The sequence below is a fragment of the Panthera pardus genome, unplaced genomic scaffold (genome assembly GCF_024362965.1).
Source record: "Panthera pardus isolate Hobbes unplaced genomic scaffold, ASM2436296v1 HiC_scaffold_5, whole genome shotgun sequence".
NCBI classification, from domain to species: Eukaryota; Metazoa; Chordata; class Mammalia; order Carnivora; family Felidae; genus Panthera; species Panthera pardus.
The window spans coordinates 17519019-17541182 of NW_026526980.1; the positions used below are offsets into that span (position 1 = coordinate 17519019).

General features: G+C 47.8%; 2 protein-coding genes across 2 annotated transcripts in view; one reads left to right on the plus strand and one right to left on the minus strand.

The window, feature by feature from the left end:
• GTF3C1 (general transcription factor IIIC subunit 1) overlaps positions 1-9958 on the minus strand; it is a 75192-nt gene extending 65234 nt beyond the window's left edge. The window contains exons 1-3 of the mRNA XM_019431822.2: positions 9680-9958; positions 6939-7148; positions 494-670 (exon numbers count right to left, since the gene is read on the minus strand). Coding sequence (XP_019287367.2) covers positions 494-670; positions 6939-7148; positions 9680-9900 — 608 coding nt within the window. The 5' untranslated portion in view covers positions 9901-9958. The remainder of the gene's footprint in view (positions 1-493; positions 671-6938; positions 7149-9679) is intronic.
• Positions 9959-9984: 26 nt separating this feature from the next.
• KATNIP (katanin interacting protein) overlaps positions 9985-22164 on the plus strand; it is a 193418-nt gene continuing 181238 nt past the window's right edge. Inside the window, exon 1 of the mRNA XM_053894412.1 lies at positions 9985-10186. Within this exon, the coding sequence (XP_053750387.1) occupies positions 10000-10186 (187 nt within the window). The 5' untranslated portion in view covers positions 9985-9999. The remainder of the gene's footprint in view (positions 10187-22164) is intronic.

Genomic DNA, 22164 nt, shown 5'->3' on the forward strand with positions numbered 1-22164 from the left:
CGACGACAGTCACTGTGAGACAGCGGCCTTGAAAACAACAGCCATGCTTCAGCCTAAGAGCACAGCCGAGGTCCCCGGCAGAGGCAGACGGGGGATGGGGGTGGAGGCCCAGGGAAATGGGCACGGGACAGACGGTGGGGTGGGCGACGATGAGGGTTAGCGATGACACCATCAAATACAGGTGCCCAATCCTGTAGTGGCCAATAACTAGGGGGACTATACATCCTGGTTTGCCCGGCGGTCCCAATTTATGACCACTGCCTTGGCCTTGCCCTGGGGCCCCACTCTCCACTCTCAAAATGTCTGGTTTAGATACTAAATGATAGGATCACTCCAGGGTCTCTTCATACACAAAGCCCTGCACTCCCAGTCAGCATAGGTTGCAGACTGCCCCAGTGGCAGGGCTGAGAGGAACGGGGAAGGAGGTAGGTCAACAGGCTGGGGGGCAGGGCACAATCATCAGGGAGCCCTGTCAAGCGAATCATCCCCTTACTTGAAAGCAGTGCTGTGGAGGTCACGCTGGAGCTCGCCTTGCCACCGGGACCGGCCCAACCGCTCCAAAATGCAGTAGGAGAAGTCAGGGAGCTTCAGGTCGGGGTCACCCTCCAAGCCTATCAAGGCCCTGTACCGCATGTCCTGGGAGGCGACGATGATCAGTCTCTTTCCCCACCTGCGGATCAGAAACGACCACACAGAAGAAATAACTTTAAGTGATTTGAAGAAAATATGAAAAAACAGGGGGTGCCTGGGTGGCTCAGTCAGTTAAGCATCAGACTCTTGGTTTTCGCTCAGGCCATGATCTCGCGGTTCATGGAATCGAGCCCCACGTCAGGCTCAGTGCAGAGCATGACGCCTGCTTGGGATTGTTGCTCACCCTGCCCCTCCCCTGCACACTTATTTATAAACAAACTTAAAAGAACAAACAAAACCCTGAACCTTAGAGAATCATCATTTTGTGCTGCTTCTTACAGCTTTACAATCCCCCCCATTAAGGCGCTTTCAGTGTCCAAACTGCAGCATTTGGGGTGAACAGAGCCAACCTTGTGTTCTCCTTATGTGGTGCCCTCCGAGGTCTCGTCAGGACACTCAGACCAAAGCCCAAACTCCCCAGCAGGGCCTGGTACATCTGACGCACCCTCCATGGCCCTGCTGGTCCTCAAATGAGCTGCTTCCTCTGCCCGGGCCCCTCCCCGAATCTGTAGGTGACGGATTCCTTCTCATTATTAGGGCTACTGCTTAGACATGACCTCCTCGGGCCTTCCTGAAAGTGTAGCCCCAGCTATCCCCTACCCGGCCATTGTCATATTCTTTACAGCACCCGGCACTCTTAAAAATGGTCGTATTTCGGGGATGCCTCAGGGGCTCAGTCAGTTGAGCGTCTGACTTTGGCTCAGGTCATGATCTCATGGTTGGTGAGTTCGAGCTCCGCATCAGGCTCTGTGCTGACAGCTCGGAGCCTGGATCCTGCTTCGGGTTCTGTGTCGCCCTCACTCGCTGCCCCTCCCCCAGTCGTGCTCTGTCTCTCTCTCTCAAAAGTAGATAAACGTAAAAAAAATTTTTTTTAAAGGTCATTTTTTTTTTTTTTTTTTTTGGCAGACATTCTTGTCCATCTCCTCCCTTCAAATTTAAGTGCCATAAAAGTAGGCACATGGTACTGACCTGTTCACTAGGACACCTTCAGTGCCTAGTATGATTGTAGTGCATAGTCGGGGCTCTGTGAGTATTTGTTAAGTGAGCAAACTAGCCTACTGAACTGGACAGATAAGCTTCAGAGTCAAAAATACAGGCACGCCTCAGAGATGTTGTGGGTTCAATTCTAGACCATCGCGAGAAAGCAAATATTGTGATAAAGCAAGTATCACAATAAAGCTAGTCAAATAAAGTTTCTGGTTTCCGGTGCATATAAAAGTATGTTTATACTATAGTGTATTAAGTGTGCAATGACATTACGTCCAAAAAAAAAACCAATGTGTGTACCTTAATTAAAAAATACTATTGCTAAGAAATGCGAACCATCATCTGAACCTTCGCCAAACTGTAATCACCGATCCCAGATCACCATAACGAATATATTTGAACAAAAATATATTTGAACGAATTCAAAATATATTTGAATATATTTGAACGAAAAAGTTCAAAATATTGAGAAAATTGGGGCGCCTGTGTGGCTCAGTTGGTTAAGCGTCCAACTTTAGCTCAGGTCATGGTCTTTACAATTTGTGAGTTCGAGCCCCGTGCCGGGCTCTGTCCTGACAGCTCAGAGCTTGGAGCCTGTTTCAGATTCTGTGTCTCCCTCTCTCTCTGCCCCTCTCTCGCTTGTATTCTGTCTCTCTTTCAAACATTAAAAAAAAATAAAGAAAAGGAAAGAAAATATATTGAGAAAATGACTGACATGTGATACAGAGACACGAAGCGAGCAAATGCTGCTGGGAAAAATGGTGCCAACAGACTTGCTTGACGCAAGGTTGCCACGAACCTTCAATTTCTAAAAAACGCAGTATCTGTGAAGTGCAGGACGACGAGGTAGGTCTGTACCGAACTGGCTAATCAGCGGATTTGTACTCTGTTGAAGACCAGACCCTGGAAGAATCGTCAGCTCCTCCTAGTGACTTGAGGTGTGAAAATAATAAAGAGGCCAAGAATACGTCCTAGCAAGGCATTTCAGACTGAGTGACGTGATGGGAGACAGGCCTTGTGGTTAGATGTGTAAACAACAGAGCTAAGAAGAATTAGATGCTGGCCCAGATTTGAGGGGTTGGTAGTCCATGAGTTCTTATACAGGGACCCTCAGTGATGCATTCATCTGGGAAAGGGAGCGCTTCCAAGTGGGGGTATCTTGATGCCAAGAAGTGAGTGAGTGAGGGGTTCTCTGCCAGCACACCCTCGTGGGATCTCTGCTGCAGGGCTTGGACCCCAAGAGTATGTGAATGGAGTGGGCCAATCTGCCCAAGATGTTGGCTTAAATTAGCAGATGAGGCCCAGTGGGTGGAGCCTCAGACTTAAGTGATGGAGACTCGGCAGAGAAACGGATTTCTTCTATCACATCCCTCAGGCTGACGGTTCTCCTTCCTCCTACCCCACACTGGCTGGTTTCACTTCTACCACCAACTGGGGCAAAGATGAAAGAAGAGGTTGTCTTCCTTTTAACCTTACACTGTTTGTGACCTAAAATAAGTCTTCTGTAGAGTCATGGAAGTCGGCAGAATCCATCCTCAGAGAGAATGGTTGCGAACACCCATGAAAGAGTCCACTTCCTGTGTCTGCACATCACAGACTTAGGACCTTTGCTCTCTCGTCCGAAACAGGTTCATTAAGTCAAACTGGAAGAGGCCAGCTGGGAAAAGAAAGCTGGAAAACTGGGGAACAGGTTTGCTGCTTTTCGCACAGGCTCAGATTTGTTTACTACGCTGCACTATCATAATCCCGACAGTTCCAATTAGCTGACTAAGGGACTCCTGCTAGGCTTAAAATGCTGAGTGTGGTCACCAGACAGGATGTCAAATACTGATTAAGCACAATGTAAAGTACCAGAGATGCCAAGATAGATAAGAGCGGTGTCCACCTTCAAGGAGCTCACAGTCCACTGGAGGAGGAAGTCCAGAAAGTGAGCGATTATGCTATGATCCAACAGCTGCCAGAGAGCACCCAGGAAATGGCATGCGTCCAGAGCCCAATTCCATCTAAGCTGCGCGTGTGAACGGAGCACACGCACAGTAACTAGGGAACGCTCTCACAGGAGGGGGTGTTGAGTGAGCACTAAGCTTGGGGGCGGGGGCGGTGAAGGGCAAGGAAGCAGAACCTGCAAGTTTCTGGAGGCATGAAGCAGTGCGCCTGTCCTGGGGGCAAATGGCCCGGCCGGGAAGCCTGGTGTGGGGTCGCAGGCTGGAAAGCAGAAGGAAGGAGAGCCCGAGAGGTCAGTGCGAGTCCACATCCCAAAAGGCCTGGCAGTGCCGTCCAGGGAGTTTGGATGCCATGCCACAGGTCAGGGGTTAGAACTTCCAGACCAACAGGACAGTCAGTCAGTCAACATGCACTCTCAGGAGCCGATGTGGTGCCAGGCATAGTCTAGATCCTAGGGATACAGCCATGAACAAACAAGAGTTTCCGCCCTCAAGGTTACAGTCTGGTATGGAAAGAGTGACGTAAATAAACACTGAAGACCATTTGTGGTACTGACGTGAGTAATACGATGATGTCTGGGCAACAGGGACATACTTCTTGAGGAGTCAAGTCCAAGGCTGAATGAAGAGAAGAGGGTGGAGATGTGAAGATCTGAAGCAGAATTTTTTTTTTAAGTTTATTTATTTGAGAGAGAGAGAGAGAGAGAGAGAGAGAGAGACAGAGAGAGAGGAGTGTGCGTGAGTCGGGGAGCGGCAGACAAAGAATCCCAAGCAGGCTCCGCGCTGTCAGCTCAGAGTCCGACGAATAGGGGCTCGATCTCACGAACCGTGAGATCATGACCTGAGCCGAAATCAAGAGTCAGACGTTTAACCAACCGAGCCCCCCAGGAGTCCTGAAGGCAGAAGACTCTAAGCAAAAGGAACAACATGTGTTGCAGCCCTGAGTAAGATTAGCCCGGCGTGTTCGGGCCAAAGCACAGAGAGGGCTATGGGGGGAGAGCTGGGTGGGCAGCGGGTAGGCATATGGAGCCTGATGGGCCACTCAGCAGGGTGGGCAGCACTAGGTGGGACATGGCTCATGGTTCTGGCCTAAATACCAAGGGAAAATCACAGTCCCAGAGAGAGAGAGAGCACAAGTCGGGAGGGGCAGAGAGAGAGGGAGACAGAAGATCCAAAGCACTCTGCTGACAGCACAGAGCCCGAGGCGGGGCTCGAACTTACAAACCAGGAGATCATGACTTGAGTTGCCGTCAGAGGCTTGACCAACCAAGCCACCCAGGCGCCCCATGGATCCTGTAATGTTTTTAAGAGGAGGCAGAAATCCAGATTTTAAATATTAGCAATGAAATAAAATTGAAAACAAACAAACCACCATGCTGGCTAAACAAAGCATGTCTGTGGGGGACATGCGGCCAGTCTGATATCTGTCCTGAGTGACCAAGGCACTTTCCACCGCAAGTCCATCTTAGAGAAAAATGTTCCATGCAGTGTGGAAAGTTCCGAAGAGGAGAGACAGTAAGAAGGGAGATAAGAGACTATTGTACTATTTTGAGCCCAAAGGGCGTTTGAGAAAACGTCAGAAGGTCAAGTCCACAGGACTCGGTGGCCAGCTGAACGTAGAAAGAGAGAAGGGGCCCAAGTTTGCGTCTTACACGGCAGGCGCGTGGGAATCCTCCGGAGCAGAGGGAAGACACAAAAGGGGCAGGAAATGGAAGAGGAGGCAAGTTTGGGGTGAAGGAGAGTGATGCTCTGACTTGTGGGCGCACTGAGGAAGAGGTTACTGTAACTTCACACACGGCACCTGGCAGACGCCTGGGGAGCACTCAGAGCCCTGGGGAGCAGCCCAACATTTAAGGGGTGGAAGGAAGTCGGGGAGTCCATGAGGGAACTGGTAAGGATCGGCTAGAACAGGAAAATAAAGCAGGAAGCCATGGGACAAAAGCTTTACAAGTCCTTGATGGGGCGGAGGGGGCAAGGAGGTTAAGGGCCCTACAGTGTCCACAGGCTCGTTACTAGGAATCTTCGGGGATAAGATTTCGGTGAAGTAATAAAGTCAGACATCAGGACTGAGAGGGCAGAGGTGAAGGGGACAAAGAGTGAGAGTGGCTATTTCTTCTGGAAAGCTTGGTCCTACAAGCGGCAGAGAGAAAGAGAGATCTATGGTCACAGGGGATCTGAGGTCAAGAGAAGGCCCTGTTGTAAGCTGTGTGAGTCACGTTAGGGTTGAGGAAACAGTACCAGCAGAAAGGCCAAAAGTTGGAAATGACGGAGAAGGGGCACCTGGGTGGCTTAGTTGGTTAAGCATCTGACTTCAGCTCAAGTCATGACCTCGAGGTTTGTGACTTTGAGCTCCGCATCGGGCTTACTGCTGTCAGCACAGAGCCTGCTTTGGATCCTGTCTCCCTCTCTCTCTGCCCCTCCCTTTCAAAAACAAATAAACATTAAAAAAAAAAAAAAAAAAAGAAAGAAAGAAAATGATGGAGAAAGATGAGCTTCCTGAGAGAGGCAGGAAAGAGCAGGAGGTACAGGGAGCTGGGCTGGGGGGCGGGAAGGGGGATGGGCAGAGGAGGAGGAAGAGAAGCAGAGGGAGGCTCTAGACAGGGCCTGGTCCTGGTGACATGGTTTCTGGTCACCTCTGAGCTGGGGGGTGGGGGTGGGGGGAGGAAGAGATGTGTAACAGCTGCAAGTTGAAGATGGAAGTCAGGAGAGTTCACACGGGCAGTTTCTCCCTGTTCTGTGAAGCGGGGAGGGAGGTGGGAGTGGGGCTAGGCTTAGAAGGTAACAGGTGGAATGGACCACTCGGGGAAACCGGGGGTCCGGCCGGAGACTCAGGAAAGGACCGCTGGGCAGCAGGGGGCCCAGTCCCTACGAGAGAGTGATCCAGGGGACGAGAGAGTGATCCAGGGGACGTCTGGGTGGCTCAGGTGGTTAAGTGGCTGACTTCAGCTCAGGTCCCGATCTCATGGTTTGTGAGTTCGAGCCCCACACTGGGCTCGCTGCCATCAGCGCACAGCCCACTTGAGAGCCTCTGTTCCCCCCTCCCCTTTCCCTCCCCGACTGCCGCTTGTGCTCTCTCTCAAAAATAAACAACACATTGAAAAAAAAAAAAGAGTGATCCAAATGATAGCCTCCTGCTCTGCCCAACCGTGCCAGGACTGTGGATACGAGGGAAAGAGAAAGGCAGGTCCCTGAGCAACATGAGCCGAGCGAAGAAGGCAGAGGCTTCCTAAAGGGCTGACGAGACTCAGCGCTCTGACTGTGCACCCGACTCCAAAGCAGGAGGATTCCCCTGAGTTTCTGACGGTGCAGATCAGTTACCTGCCAAAGGCCTCCACCATCATACAGCGGGGCTGTAAAGACTTGGTCCTGATGTCATTGGTTATGTTTTTCCTCTCCTTAAAGTACCGGCAAGAGCCCTGGATGCCATCTTTATTCTCTAAAATCATGTGAATGGGGTAGACGTCCTCCAAAGCGACTGGATCCCTCCGGGACTCCAAAATTCCGGTTTCCAAGTCAATCTCTTCGTATCTACAAGAGGGAAGGCACAAATACCAAACCACAAATCAGCTCCGGAAACAGTACATACTGGGCCACATTCTTCTGACAACCTCCTGCTGAGACCAGAGAGAGAGAGAGAATGTGCTCACTCAGTCTTCCCACTTTGCAAATGCAGATTAGAGCAGCATTCCTGCCTTTTTAACGCAAAGAACACAGGCCTTCCCAGGGTCCCCCAAATCCACCCTAAGAAGCTGAATGCTGGAACCAGAACCATCCTACTGGCCCAAGTCGTGGCCTTTTGGTTTCCCTTCAAATCTGGTGCCTGTACGTTAACAATTTTCACCTTGGGATCCTACGTCCTGTCTTTTCCCTCCAAACACTGACCCTGTATCTTCGCTTGTCTACCAAACGCCTCAAATTCAAGGAGATCAAAGGCAAAGTTATAACTGCCACTCCCCGCCCCTGATAAAGTCCCTCCTCTCCACTCTCTCCCAGTTGTGTCGTATCAATGTCATGGAGACATCTTTGACTTGGGTTTCTTCCTTTATCCAGTCAGCCAACTTTGTTAAGCTTTCCTTGCAAACCTCGCTCACATCCTGCTCTAGTCCAGTTGAGGCTAAATCCCACTTAAGCTTATTGGCCCTTTCCTCCTTTGCCTTCTGTGCGATCTCTACACTGCGTAACCCTCCAACCCCCAGTCACATCTGCCATCTATCTGCCAGGACACCACCCTGAACTGCTACCCTCCATTTCTCCAGCCACACCTTCCCAGGCTTCTTGGAAGGTTCCTAGTCCTTCATCCAGCCCTTCCACGTAGGTGCACCTCAGGGCCATGTCTTAGGCCTCCAGGGAGAATCCTGGCCTACAACTTAAACATCCAACCATACGGGATGACTCCTCTCTGGCCTGCTCCCCCCTCCCCCGCCCCGCATGAAGCCACATGTTTACTAAACAGAATCTCCACTAGGGTCACCCAAAGGAACTTCAAACTCCACGTGTCTCAAAGTACGTTCAACATCTTCCCCACCTCCCCCAAGACTCAACCACTGTGCTGCCCTTCTGTGTTCCCTACCAACAGGGCAGGGCATCAGTATTCACTCAGGTACCCAAATATCAGGAACCAGAGGAATCATCCCTGACTCCCACCTCTCCTTATACCCCACATCCAGTCACCCAATCCTCTTTATTCTGGTTTCATAGGTTCTCATCCCACCTGCTTCTCTTATTTTCACCTGCGCCCTGGTAAGCAAAACCACAATTGGTTGTTTGTGGCTGGATTACTAAAATCTCTCAACTTCACACTTTGCCCCTAGTCTGACTCGCCTTTCAGTGGCTTCTAACTACCCTTTCGATAAAGGATAAGCTATTTAAGTGGATTAAAAGACCACCCAAATCCCTCTCCCGTCCAACTGAGCGAAGGGCAGAGTGGGTTTTGTACCCCAGACTTCGTGGATTCAAATTGGGGGTTCTGGCCTTGCTAGCAGATGATCTTAAACAAGTCACTTAAACGCTCTGTGCCTCAATCTTCTCTTCTAAGGCTTTTGTAAAAATTAAATAACTCACTCTATGTCAGGATCTTAGAACAGTCCCGGCTCACAACAAGCATACATGTGACAAACATTATTCCTCATTCCCCACCTCCAATCCTACACTTCAACCAAACTTAACATATTTCTCCTCCTGCAGGCTTCACATGTGCGGTTTCCTGTCCAGAATACTCTGCCAAGTGCCCACCTAAATCCAATCTTTAAGTCCTGTTTTGGACAGTATTACCTCTGGGAACTTCTCACAATATGCCTTTAGAGCACAGATGCTACAGACCGATGGCCTGCGTTCAAATCAACACGTGAGTCACTTATAATCTTTGTAACCGTTGAACAGGTTACTTAATCGAAGGCTCAGTTTCCTCCTCTGCAAAATGGGGAAGATAACAGTACCTACTGCTGAGGATCAAGTGAGTTCAGTCTCCTGAAGCTCCCAGAACAGGATCTTAGGGTACAGGACTAGGCTAAAAATAAGCACTCCATAAATGCTAGCCATTATTATTATTATTATTATTATTATTATTATTATTATAATTATATTATTATTATTAAGGTTGCTGTTATGCAGATGTCTAATTGACTTAGGCTCTCCAGTCAAGCACTGAACGAATGCCCCAGAAAGGGTGGTTGAACTCATCGGTCTCCAGCCTTGGTTTGAACTCACCTCCTAACCACTACGGAAGAAGAGTACTCTTTGAAACTTGAAGAATATCCCGCCGGTCCTGCTCACCACCACCCAACACCCACACGGACATAATGGGACATCATGAGATAACCCTCAACTCCATCGAACGCCCGGGCTCTACCAGGCCCGAGGAACCCCCAGTCAGCCTTACACCCAGGCCTCCCCACCCCCCCCACCCCCCCCCACCCCCGCCCCACGACTCACGGTCCTCCCCGGGCTCCACTCCTATCTCCCACCCCCTCCCGTCAGAACCTGGGCCCCTCCCAGAGCCATCGGACCCCGGGCTCCGCGCCCGCCCTCTCGCCCGCCCGCCGCAGGACCAGGCCGCTGACCGGTCCTGGAGCTGGAGGTCGGGTCGCTCTCGAGGCTCTTCATAGAAGCTGATGCCCGGGTGCGTGGCAAGGGCCCGCCACAGGAACTCCTGCGTGTAGGGCTCCAAAGGCAGGGGGAAGGGCGGCACTCGCGTCTCCAGACGGCTCCACAGCGCAGGCAGACACAGGCCATCAAGCCCCTCGAGGGCCACCTCGTCCAACAACGACTCAAGCGCGTCCATTGCTACTTCGGTGGGCAGCTCCCCCGGCGCCTGCGCACCAGGACACTATAGGCCCTCCAGCGCGCCTGCGCACAACCTTCGGCAGCCCTGAGAGGCGGGATGGACTTAGAGATCCGAGGAGGAGTTCCAGAGCGCCGATGCGACGTCACTCCCTTTGGGGGCGGGCTCAGTCCCTGGATCTCCACCGCCATTGGTCCGGAACCCCGCAGTAACCAGGGGAACTGCAAACAGTGTAGGGGCCGCTTCCGGTTCGAGCACCCGGAACCGCCGCCTCTAGGGATGGACGGTGAGTGTCCGTGGGCCCCTCCGGGCGGTCGGGCAGTTATTCTTTCACCTCTCCTGAGGCTTCCCCGGACAGAATCCCAGGCCGGAGAGCCCTGGACCACCACTTCCTGACCCATGGTGGCCTCCGGTCTGAGGGAAAGGGAGCCTTAGTGATCCGGGATGGCCAGAAGAGGCCGGGGGGAGTGGTCAGTGGTCTGGCCAAGGTGCAGAGCTGTGGTCGTGTAAGAACCCGGTACAGGCTGGGGGCTCAGAAGAGGTTTAGAGTGGAAAGGAGAAGTAGAAGTCTAAGGGCGAGGGGGTCCTGTGTGTCTTCCTCGGATGTGGAACTGTGCAATCTGGGAGTTGGTGCGGGAGTAAGCGTCACCCTGGGGAGTGCGGTCGTCAGCTAGTGGGAAAAGGGAGTTGGTAAGGTGGGTGGGGGAATTCTAGGACATACTCTCTTTATGAGCTCTGCTGAGAATAATTAGTACCGTCCAGTGCCAGGAACTCTGTAAGCTCTCTCAAGCAACACCTCGTTAAGCTTCAGAACAGCCCTTTGAGGTCAGTAGTGTTCTCCTGTTTTGCAAATGAAGCAACTGAGGCTCAATGAAGTTAACTTGCCCCTAACCAAACGGCCCACAAGTGGCAGGGTGGGTAAGAAAGCCAGACACTCTGCCTCTGGAACCAAATTACGGAGTTTGAGATTTGAAACGGGTTTCAGAGGCCCTTCATTCCAGAAGTTGCAAATGCAGATATCTGTAGGGACAAGTCTGGCGGGCTGGATTGGGCTGCGACTGAAAATCAATTCGCCTTTTGAAAGGAAAGCGTCTCACTCGGCTCCAACCTATTATTTTCCTGGGGCACTTCTCTAAATACCGGGACAGCCAATCAGTCTGAAGGCCAGATGGAGCCTGTGGGCCACTGTCTAGAGGTCCCTGATTAGAATCAGAGAATCGACCATGGGAAGCAATCTAAAAATAGGCTACTCGGATCTCATTTTGAAGACAGGAGGACTAATGTTTAGACAGACTGTTAGGGTCTATGCTAGAATCCAGATCAGTTTTCTCATTTCACCACTAACAGGGATTTGTTCCTTTGTGATATCCACTTAATGCAGTGTGGGATTTTTTTTTTTAATTGAATAATCTGATGTGCGCTTAAAAGACGCTTTGCCCTTTGTACTTCAGAGGTACTGTAAAATGTCATTTGCAGTTTGCCTTGTGGGAAGATCAATGTAATGTTTCTACAGAACAACAGTTCTCAAATGTTTTTGGTCTCAGGACTCCTTTATGCTCTTACCTCAGAAGAGTGTTGTTTATGTAGATCTGTGAAATTTACCATATCAGAAATTAACGCTGAGAAAATCTTAAAACATCCACTTATCAACTTATTTAAAAATAACCATGAACCCATTACTTCTGAATATAAATAATAATTTTAATGAAACATAGCTTTGCGCCCCCGCCCCCAAAAGTAGTAGGAAGAGTAGTAGTAGCATTATTTTACATTTTCTTAAATCTCTTCAATGTCTGGCTTGATAGAAAATAGCTAGACTCTCATTTCGGCTTTGGCAACCAAACATGTGTTTTCTGGCTGATGTATATGAGCAAAGTCTGGCCTCACACAGATATATAGTTGGAGCAGGGACTATTTTAATTGCCTTTTCAAATACCATTCTTTTTTGATGCTACACCAAGACTTAGCAAGTTGTAATTCTTGAAGGTTATGTACAGTGTGGCATCTGAAACCATATTGGTGAACTTTTATACTCTATTGCATTAAAATCCATTGGTTTATCATGCCCTTTGGTTGGATATTTTACCCATGTATGATTTTGTTACATTAAATGTTTGTCATTTAGGAAATGTTGATTTGCCGAGTTATACAAATCTTCCAAATGTTGACATTTTAAAAATTCCATTATTAATATCAAATAGAATGTCATTATGATATAAAAAAATCACATTTGTTAATATAACTACCATATAAGCTGTTAAACTCAAGGTAGTAAGAAACAAGTTTTCATTTGGGCAACAAACACTGTCAGTTGGGTATTTGGGACAGACTCATTTTTTTTTATATATTTGAGAAAAGTTTGAATAATGATAGTTTGTTCATTTAAGTGCAAATGGCATTCAGTATCATACGTGGCTAGTTCAGCTGGTAACTCAAACAAGCACATGAGTGTTTTCTGGGATCAACTGTTGTACTTTGGCACATAGCAGAAGTGCTCGATGTGTACTTCCCATTTTGTCACACACAGTATTAAAAAGTTGTGTACTCAAGGAATGAAATTTAATAATATTAATTTCTACTATTTTATAAGGATATTCTTAGGTGAAAATGATTTTTCTTTTGTTTTGTTTTATCATGAGTATGTGGTAGTAAAGAATATAATGACTAATAACACAGTTTGGTGCTGCTGCCTTGTAGAGATTCAGGCCACAAGCAGTTTTACCTACCGCTGCTTTCACATCATCAGTGCAAATATTGACTGATGTAAATAAAAAAAAGTTTTAGAATTATGGTGAGAATAGTTTTGTCTTTGTGGATCTCTCTTCCTCCTAGGGTCTGTGGAAGATAGTTTGAGAACTATTGCTGTAGGCCATTTTCAAGAAGTCTACGTTGTCGCTCTGTTACCATGTCAGCACTCCTAGAACATTACTGTGGCCTAATAGAGGAACCTGTTAATTTTCAGACTGGTCACAAACAAGAAAAGCTTGTTCTCTTTTAAGAAAGCATTTGCCCTAAGATTAGATTTAGCATTCAAAAGGGGCGCCTGGGTGGCTCAGTCGGTTAAGTGGCCGACTTCAGCTCAGGTCATGATCTCGCGGTCTGTGAGTTCGAGCCCCGCGTCCAGGCTCTGTGCTGACTGCTCAGAGCCTGGAGCCTGTTGCAGATTCTGTGTCTCCCTCTCTCTGACCCTCCCCCGTTCATGCTCTGTCTCAAAAATAAATAAACGTTAAAAAAAAATTTAGCATTCAAAGGATCCCTTTTTCCATTACTATTTTTAAAACTTAGATTTACACAACAATTTTGTACGCACATATGTGTTGGATAAAGTGAAGCATACCGTGATGAATTGTGATTCTAGCCAACTAGGTAGGCCTTATCAAAAGGATGTTTACTTCCTAAACTTACAAAAGCTTAAGTATCTACCAAGTACCCCCAAACTGGATTGTAGTTTGGTTAATTCTGCATGTCCAAATCACCATGGTTTTTCACAACATTTTTCCTGACCCATTGGTTTTGACTTTGGGCAGGTTTTATCTGGCTCTGCAGTACATCATAATGTAATACTGGTATATTTCGGGGGCCGTGTATCTGTGGATTCATATCTCGATGTGGATTCTTACCCCTCTGAGCTTCAGTTTTCCTGTCAATAAAGTCAAGCTGATGAGAAGGCTTACTTTGTTTTGTTTGCTAGCCCAATGGTGAATTGAACAAGACTATGCATGAATGCTCTTAACACCAAGTCTGGCATATAAAAAGTGCTCCTCGTGGTAGCTAATGCTGTCGTTAGCTGCAAATGGGCAGACTTCAGCTGGCGGAAGAGGGAGGAAGGAATCTGATGAAGCTCTCTAGCAAATAATAATCTTTGTAATTAGCTCACTGTTTATTTAAAAGAAAAGCTGACGTGCTACATTTTGTATTTACCTGAAAGTAAACTGGCAGTGTGCGAGTCTTCTGCCCCGAATATATATTAATTTTTTTGATGTTTATTTATTTTCAAGAGACAGAGAGAGACAGAGCGTGAGCGGGGGTCGGGGGGGTGGGGGGGGGGGTGCGGCAGAGAGAGAGGGAGACACAGAATCTGAAGCAGGCTCCAGGCTCTGAGCTGTCAGCACAGAGCCCAATGTGGGGCTGGAACTCACAAACTGTGAGATCATGATCTGAGCCGAAATCCGACACTCAACAGACAGAGCCACCCAGGCGCCCCCAGTCTTTTGCCCCTGAAGTGTTCATCTTTATGTTAAAGTCACATTTCCCCCCAGCGCTTTTAAAATATGGTTTAGGAAAAAAAAAAAAATTTCTACTCAGTTTTCAAGGAACATAATAATTAGACAAAAGTTCAGCACATCAACATAATTAGAAAGGATTTTAAAGCTGTTCATTTGCTTTTGCTCTCCCTAGAGCAAATATTCAACATTTCCCCTGCTTATACTGTTCATTTGCTTAGTACACTTTCTCATAGAATTAATAACGCCGAGATGAAATTTAGCCTAGCTTGTCTAAATAAGCCCAAACTGCAAAACGGGCGACGAGCGAACTAGTAAGGTTTTGTTGGAAGTATGCTATCCACGTGCCTGGTCTGTTTCATTCTGGTGTGGTATTCACCTGGGCTCCTGGTGATTTGTCTGTTTCTCTTGCTACGTAAAATAAGCCGAGCCAAAAACCGATATGAAATAAAATAAAGCAAGCATTCAGCGGGCAAAATAAACATGTGGTCCATGTAATCTCTTGGTCTGTTCTGTCTTCGTTCCTTCTTTGCGCCCATCCTTGAGTCGGGTGCATTTCTCCCCTCTCCCTATTTCCCAGTATTCATCTCCAGCTGTGATTTTAACGTACAGGAACTTGGCACAGCATGGTTTGCTTATTCTTCCTCAGGGCATTCACTTAGTAACTCCACATTCCAGTGCCTTCTGCGCACCGGAATCCAGAGATCTCAAGATGATTGAGACTGGATCCAGGTGAAGGGTAGAGGGGAGTTCATTGTATTACTCTTAAAACTTCCTGTAAAGTTCTTTTTTTCAACATATTAGTTCCAGCATTTTTCACCTTAAAAAAAAAAAAGAAAGATGTAGCAAATTTGAAAACGAATTCTTTACGTCAGAGGTTACACACTGGGGGCCTCCGAACGAATGAGCCCACAATCCTGTTTACTTGGCCCCTAATGTTTTGCTTTTTCAATTTTTGAATGAGTTGTCAACATTGGAAGATTGGGAGATTTCTCATAAACATCTGATTGTGGGATTTTCTTTAAAAATCAATGAAGTCTATCAGCACCGGATCAGAATTCTGTAGGCAACAATCTCCTCACAGCTAGAGCTAACGGAGACCACCCTTTTAGAAGGGAGGTGCCCTTTCCAATTTGTCACAGCACCTACCTGACTGGCCACCTACCTGAACTCCATTGCCTGCGTTCCCTGCCTGGGCCCCATAGGCATCTGAAGCAACAATTCTACTCTCATATTAACTTGGGCAATGTTGGAATCCTTATGAATTATTCCTGTGTGGCATACTGTGCTGCATATGCTTGTTCACTTAGTTTCAATCTGAAAAAAAAAGGGGGGATATATTCCCTGCCCTTAAGAACTTCATAGTCTGGGGACGCCTGGGTGGCTCGGTCGGGTGAGCGTCCAACTCTTGGTTTCAGCTCAGGGCGTGGTCTCAACAGCTCGTGAGTTCGAGCCCCTCGTAGGGCTCTGGGCTGATGGTGCAGAGCCTGCTTGGGATCCTTTCTCCCTCTCTCTGCCCCTCCCCTACTCACTCTGTCTCTGTCTCTCTCAAAATAAATAAATAAACTAAAAAAAAAAAAAAAAAAAAAAAAAAAAAAAAAAGAACTTCATAGTCTGGTGAGAAAGCCAGTCATAAACAGATAACTAGAATCCAACCTGGGAGTTCCTGGAAGATGACATTCGTGAAGGTCTTCCCCTTTCTCAAAGGAATCTGCCTCACTGCCTGCTTTTGTAAATAAAGTTTTATTGGAACATAGCTAAGCCCCCTCTGCATATAAATGCACACGGTCTGTGGCTGTTTCCATGCTTCATTGGCAAAGTTGATTTGTTGTGACAGAGACCATATGACCCACAAAGCCAGAAGTATTTACTATCTGGTCCTTCACTGGGAAGGTTTGCTGACTCCTTCCATGGGGGATCCATTCGATTTGATGCTTGAGACAGCTCCATATGCTACTCACTGTAACTGGGCCCATTTACACCCACGTGGCCAGCGGGTAGCAGGACCAGGACTCCGCCAAATAAAGCACACACTCTAGAATTAATGTATGTCTAGAGTATGTCATCAAAGACCTGTTTCAAACTTGTCCCTGCCAGGGTGTCGCCAGGTCGTCTCACCTAGGGGGTGAGTCTGGGGGCGAGGCTCCCTCTTAGGCTGGTGGAAGAACAAACAGTTTAAAAGGCACTGCCCTGGGGACGCCTGGGTGGCTCGGTCGGTTAAGTGGCCGACTTCCGCCCAGGTCACGATCTCATGGTTCATGGGTTCGAACCCCACATCGGACTCTGTGTTGACAGTTCAGAGCCTGGAGCCTGCTTTAGATTCTTTGTCTCCCTCTCTTTCTCTGTCCCTCCCCTGCCCATGCTCTCTCTCTCTCTCTTTCTCTCTTAAAAGCAAATAAAAAAAAAAAGGCACTGCCCTTGGCCCTTGCTCTTGGCTCCCTCAGGATCTGACTCTGTGGCTGCTCCTCTGTTTACACATAAGAGAGGGCTTACAAGGAGCAGTATGGTTGCTTGGAAGCTGGAGTTTGGTGCTGTTTACAGATCACTTTATATAAGAGTAAGGAAGTATCAGTTGCCCTCAATAGCACTGGACTGACTGCTGATGCCCCGTGGGATTTGAACGGCTTGACCCTTGTAGCTTTAAATCAGACACAGCACCTTAAATCAGAGAATTTCCCTGGGGAAACAGTGTCTTTCCCTTCCCCTGTCCCTTGGTTGGTCTGCTGGTCTCCAGCCTCATATTTAGATACCCACCTACCCACCCACCCTCCTGCCCAGAGGTATTATACTGGGCTGAACGGGGTCCGTTGATGTGTTTTCCCATATTTAAAAATAGTGATTTCCCATAAAAACCGGGGCTATTTAGTCTCTTGATAGAAGGGTGCTTTGGCCCTGCTGGGCCTGCATTCCCACACAGCCCTGGTCCCCAGCACTGAACATTGGTCACCCCTTGGTCTTGGACATGTGATGACAGTTTGACCTCTTCTGGCTGGTGGCACCTGTCATCAAGTGCTCTTTTCTTGCATTGAGAATAGTCGCCTGAGCCTATGGGCACCTGGAAATTAACCCCTGCCCAAGCCACCTCGGAAAGCTGGCTGTTTCTTGCATGCGCTACATTCTTTTCCACCTCCCTGCCTTCCCCTTGCTGTGTTCCCTGCCAGCTGTCTCCTTCTTTCAAGTCACCTCCACGCTGTAGATGATGGTGACCGACATCTGCTGAATTAATCCTCCCACGTGACAGGATCCCATAGCCCTCATGTCCCATGCTATATTACAGGTGTTGGGCTCCGAGCCTTTTCTCCTCTTTGGGGATAGAGACCCACTCCTGTTCCTTTATACACCCAACACTTGGCCCAAGGAGTGGCACAGGGAGATGTACATGAGTGTTTGCTGGGCTGACGTCATAATCAGGGAAGAGATGAACTGATTTGTCCCTTAGCGAATGGGTAGCTGGTCTCCATAAAGCAGGCAGGGAAAAAGTCCTTGCAGCTCAATCTTCCTCTTTCTCCCAGAAACCTTTGGAGTAGTTCAACCCAGTCCTAATAATATGTCTTGACCTGGCTACCTTTACTGTACCCCTGGCCTCTGTTAGTCTGTACTCCCTCTATTTTTCAGCTAGCATTCTTACCCTTCCCCCATTTTCTGCCCCAGTGAGTCACCATCACCCCTATCTCCTGCCTCATTTCTTTTTTTTTTTTTTAATTTTTTTTTTTAACGTTTATTTATTTTTGAGACAGAGAGAGACAGAGCATGAACAGGGGAGGGGCAGAGAGAGAGGGAGACACAGAATCAGAAGCAGGTTCCAGGCTCTGAGCCATCAGCCCAGAGCCCAACGCGGGGCTTGAACTCACGGACCGTGAGATCGTGACCTGAGCTGAAGTCGGACACTTAACCGACTGAGCCACCCAGGCGCCCCTCTCCTGCCTCATTTCTAACTCTGATGCTGCCTTGACCCCCCGTAGCTGATGGATTCTCTGGAGACTTAACATGTCATTGAAGGGTTATAGGCAAATGCAGCACCAGGCAGGAAGGTGGGGCATCACAGATGACTGGTCACCAACCACAGAAGCCCTGCAGGGACCACCACACTCTTATAAACTCTGAGTGACCTTGCAATGCGATATGTGTGTGTGTGTGTGTGTGTGTGTGTGTGTGTGTGTGTGTGTGTGTATGCACGCACGCACACACTCTCTCAAGAACCCCAAACTATTTATGTACCTTTTTATGTTTTTATGAACCTACCTAAAATCACAGACAGTTAGATCCAGGAGGGACTTAAAAGATCTAGTCCAGGGAATCTGATAGATTTCCAAACTCTGAGGATCCCGTGCAGGAATACAGGTTTAGAAGCCTGCAGGGTCCAGGCAGGTAATGTAAATGACCACAGTGACTGGGGTTTATTTCATTATGCTGCTTGATGTCAGATTCTTTCAACACCTACGTGAACTTTGCATACCTGGGACTATTCCTCAATGTCATAAAGGACTCGATCGTCTACTAATTCCTTGAAGCATGTAGCCTCTTCCATACCTCCATCATCTGTAGAAAAGAGATAATAATTGTTCCATCTCCTGGGGTTATTGTGAAAATTAAATGCGTTCATGGATGCAAAGCCCTTAGATCAGGACCTGGCATACGATAAGTATAAATGTGTTAGCTGCAGTTAGGATGATGATGGTAATGATTCTCACTTTTGCTAGAGGTGTGGACACACAGACCTTCACTTTCATCTTTACTGTAGGGAGAAGCCTGTCAGACCAAAGTGGCAGCGAGACAGAGAGCTAGGGGGCCAGGAACCAGAGGATACCAGCCATCTGCCGGCTCCTGACAACTGTTGCCAGGCAGGAAGGCAAGCCTGGTGTTGCCAGATCTTCTAGGTTTTCAAAAACAATCCAGAACTCAGTATTTCTTTTTTTTTTTTCCCCCAGAACTCAGGATTTTAAAATGTGAAATCTCCCAAGCTGTTGGCTGCAAAAAAAAAATTTTTTTTAAACATTATGGAGACCAAACAAATGTCTGTGGCCTGGATTCAGCCAGTTGAGTAACTTCCGATCTGGTCTGATTGCTGTCATTTATCAGATGTGGAGGCCGAGGCCTGGGGAGTTAAGGTGGCCACTTGCCGGAGAACCAGCCTGGCTCCGTTTCTGTACCCGCCCCGCCGCCATTGCAAAGCCTCCCTCCTGATGAGCCTTTGTGGTGGGAAGTCCTGCCTCTTGCATGATTTGAGGTGGAGATTTTATTTTAAGCCTGCAGAAGGCAACTCTGAAAAAACCAGGGCAGAGGATTGGACTCGCTCTCCTGCTCTCCCTGTTCAAGTTAGAGGTGCTCACTCTGTGAGCCTTCCTCATCTTGGAGAGGAGAGGGAGGAGCAGAGTGTGGAGACCGACCAAGGGGGTTCTGGTCCTGAGGCCACATGACCTTGGGAGATTAGTTACTTCATCTCTCAGTGCCTGGACTCTCAAATTATAAAATAGAGATTAATAGGAGGACTACGTCATAAGGCCCCGTGAGAATCATATGAATTCATCTATTTAAAGCCCTTAAGGGGCGCCTGGGTGGCTCAGTCAGTTGAGCATCTGACTCTTTTGGTTTTGGCCCAGGTCATGATCCCACGGTCCTGGGATCGAGCCCCACCTTGGGCTCTGCACTGAGTGTGAAGCCTGCTTGAGATTCTCTCTCTCTCTCTCTCTCTCTCTCTCTCTCTCCCCCTCTCTCTCTCCCTCTCTCTCTCTCTCCCTCTCTCTCTCCCCCCCCATCCCTCTGTCCCTCTCCCCCACCCCTGCACTCTCTCTCTCACTCTTTCTCTAAAATAAAACAAATTTAAAAAGACTTTTAAAAGTTTACTTTAAAAAGTAAATTAAAAAATAAAGCCCTTAACAGAGCCCCTGGATGGCTCAGTCAGTTAAGCATCCAACTTCAGCTCAGGTCATGATCTCATGGTTGGTGAGTTTGAGCCCTGCATGCAGCTTTCTGCTGCACAGAGCCCATTTCAGATCCTCTGTCCCCCTCTCTCTGCCCCTTCCCCACTCTCTCTCTCTCTCTCAAAAATAAATAAACATAAATAAAGCTCTTAAAATGGTACCCAGTACTTAATAGGTTCTCAGTAAAAATTAGCTGTCAGAGGCAGGAATGTATCTTTTTCTTTAGGATTCTGGGGGAATCTCATGCATTATTTCTTACGTTTTCCAGGGCTGTTTTGCAGATCATTGGGGTGGGGGGGTGGTGGAACACAAATACCGAGAAGACACTTTAATTTGTATGTGTACACACATGCTCACATAGATTCACAAACGCCGTGTCCCCACTTGTATTCAGCCAGGAGCTGGGATGAAAGGATGGGGCTGGGCTGGCGGGTGTAGTTGGAATGCTTTTGGGAACTTGTGTGATGGATACAGAGGTCGACCAAAGTACATTTTAGCCTGGGAAGCATGTTGTCACATAAGCCACTGATTAGATTACAGAAGTGGGGCACTTTCTTATCTTTACCGTTTCAAATGAAAAAAAATCAATATTTTCCAATTATCTCCAGTGGTGTATTAAACCCACTTTGTCATATTTCATTTCACCATCTGAGAAAAAGCAGGGGGGGAAGGATCAGGAAAATACGTTGTGAGAGAAGATGAAGTCTTTACAGCTTCTCGTACTCTTACCTCTTGTCCTCCCAGCATTTATCCATTCAAAAAATTTGGTCATTCATTCGTTCATTCATTCACAGACTCCAGGGATGTCTACTGATGTCTCTTCTGATGAGGGAGCGTAAGGCAAGCCGAAGGCCAAGCACGAGCTAGCATACCTCCCATCCCCCCACCCCCCCCCAGGTGGGATACGTATATTCCTCGTGGACTCCTGGCTGCCCAAGAACAAAGGAAAGGAAGGAACACAAATGGTTAACTGATAGAGATCGCAGTCCTGCAGGACACGAGTCCATCCGTTTACAAATACCTTGGTAAATTACAAGAAAAAGGCAATCTTATCAATAGCCTAATCTCCAGAAACCTATAGGCTTGTTTCCTGGAGCCCCAACATCACCCTCCCCTCCATAGTGATGTGGGGAACAAAGGCAAGAAGGAAATGGCAGGTAAAATTAAATTTCCTTATAACCTGCAGGCAGGTGACAAACACTTGAGGGCAGGCAGAGTAAAACCTTCTCCAGGAACTCCCTACTGTCTCAATGCTTTGCTAGAGGGAAAAACAACCTTAGCTTGACAATAGCTAGGCCTCCAGTGATCTGTGAGGCTTTAGCATATGGAAAATCCCTTTTAAGAAACTTCCTCTTGACTTTACCTCCTCCAACTCCATAGTATATCATAGTACTCCTCACACCCCCAGTGCAGCTCTTTCTGCCCATGGGCCCTGTCCCCGTGCTTTAATAAATCTGCTTTTTGCCCCAAAGACATCTCAAGAATTCTTTCTTGGCCATCAGCTCCGGATCCCCACCCCCACTCCAAACCCCATCACCTACTGTGTGCAGGGCACTGCTCTAATCGTTTCATCTGTACTGTCTTAACACTGACAATAGACCGAAATGGAATTACGGTATCGGGGTTTCCAAACAGGTAATGAGAAGCTGAGCCAGACAGGCTGACCCAGAGCCTACCTTCTCTGCTACCGCACGGCATTGTCCCCAGGCTCTCATCTAATTATGAAGGCAGCCAAAGAATGCACGGCTAAGCATTTTTAGAAGTGCACAAGAAAATGTGCATAACAGTGTGCAGGTTATAAATAACCATTTCTAGCTGCCAGCTGCTGTTTGGGTTTGGAGAGGAAAAGAGGATCTTAGCATGACTTGTTTATCTCAGGTAATTTGGCAGTAAACTGGGTCCCGGGAATTTGAGTTACACAGAAAATGCAAAGGAAGAGTGACAGGGATATTGTTTCGGGCTTTCAGGAGACAGAATGTAACTTCAAGTCCCAGAACCAGCCTGGAGGCAGCACATGGGGAATTTGAAAGAATTTGAAAGTGTGTCGCAGAGCCCACGTTTACCTGTCTTCCAAACAGTCACGCTTTTTGTCTAACAGATTTCTGTTGCTATGATGAAAT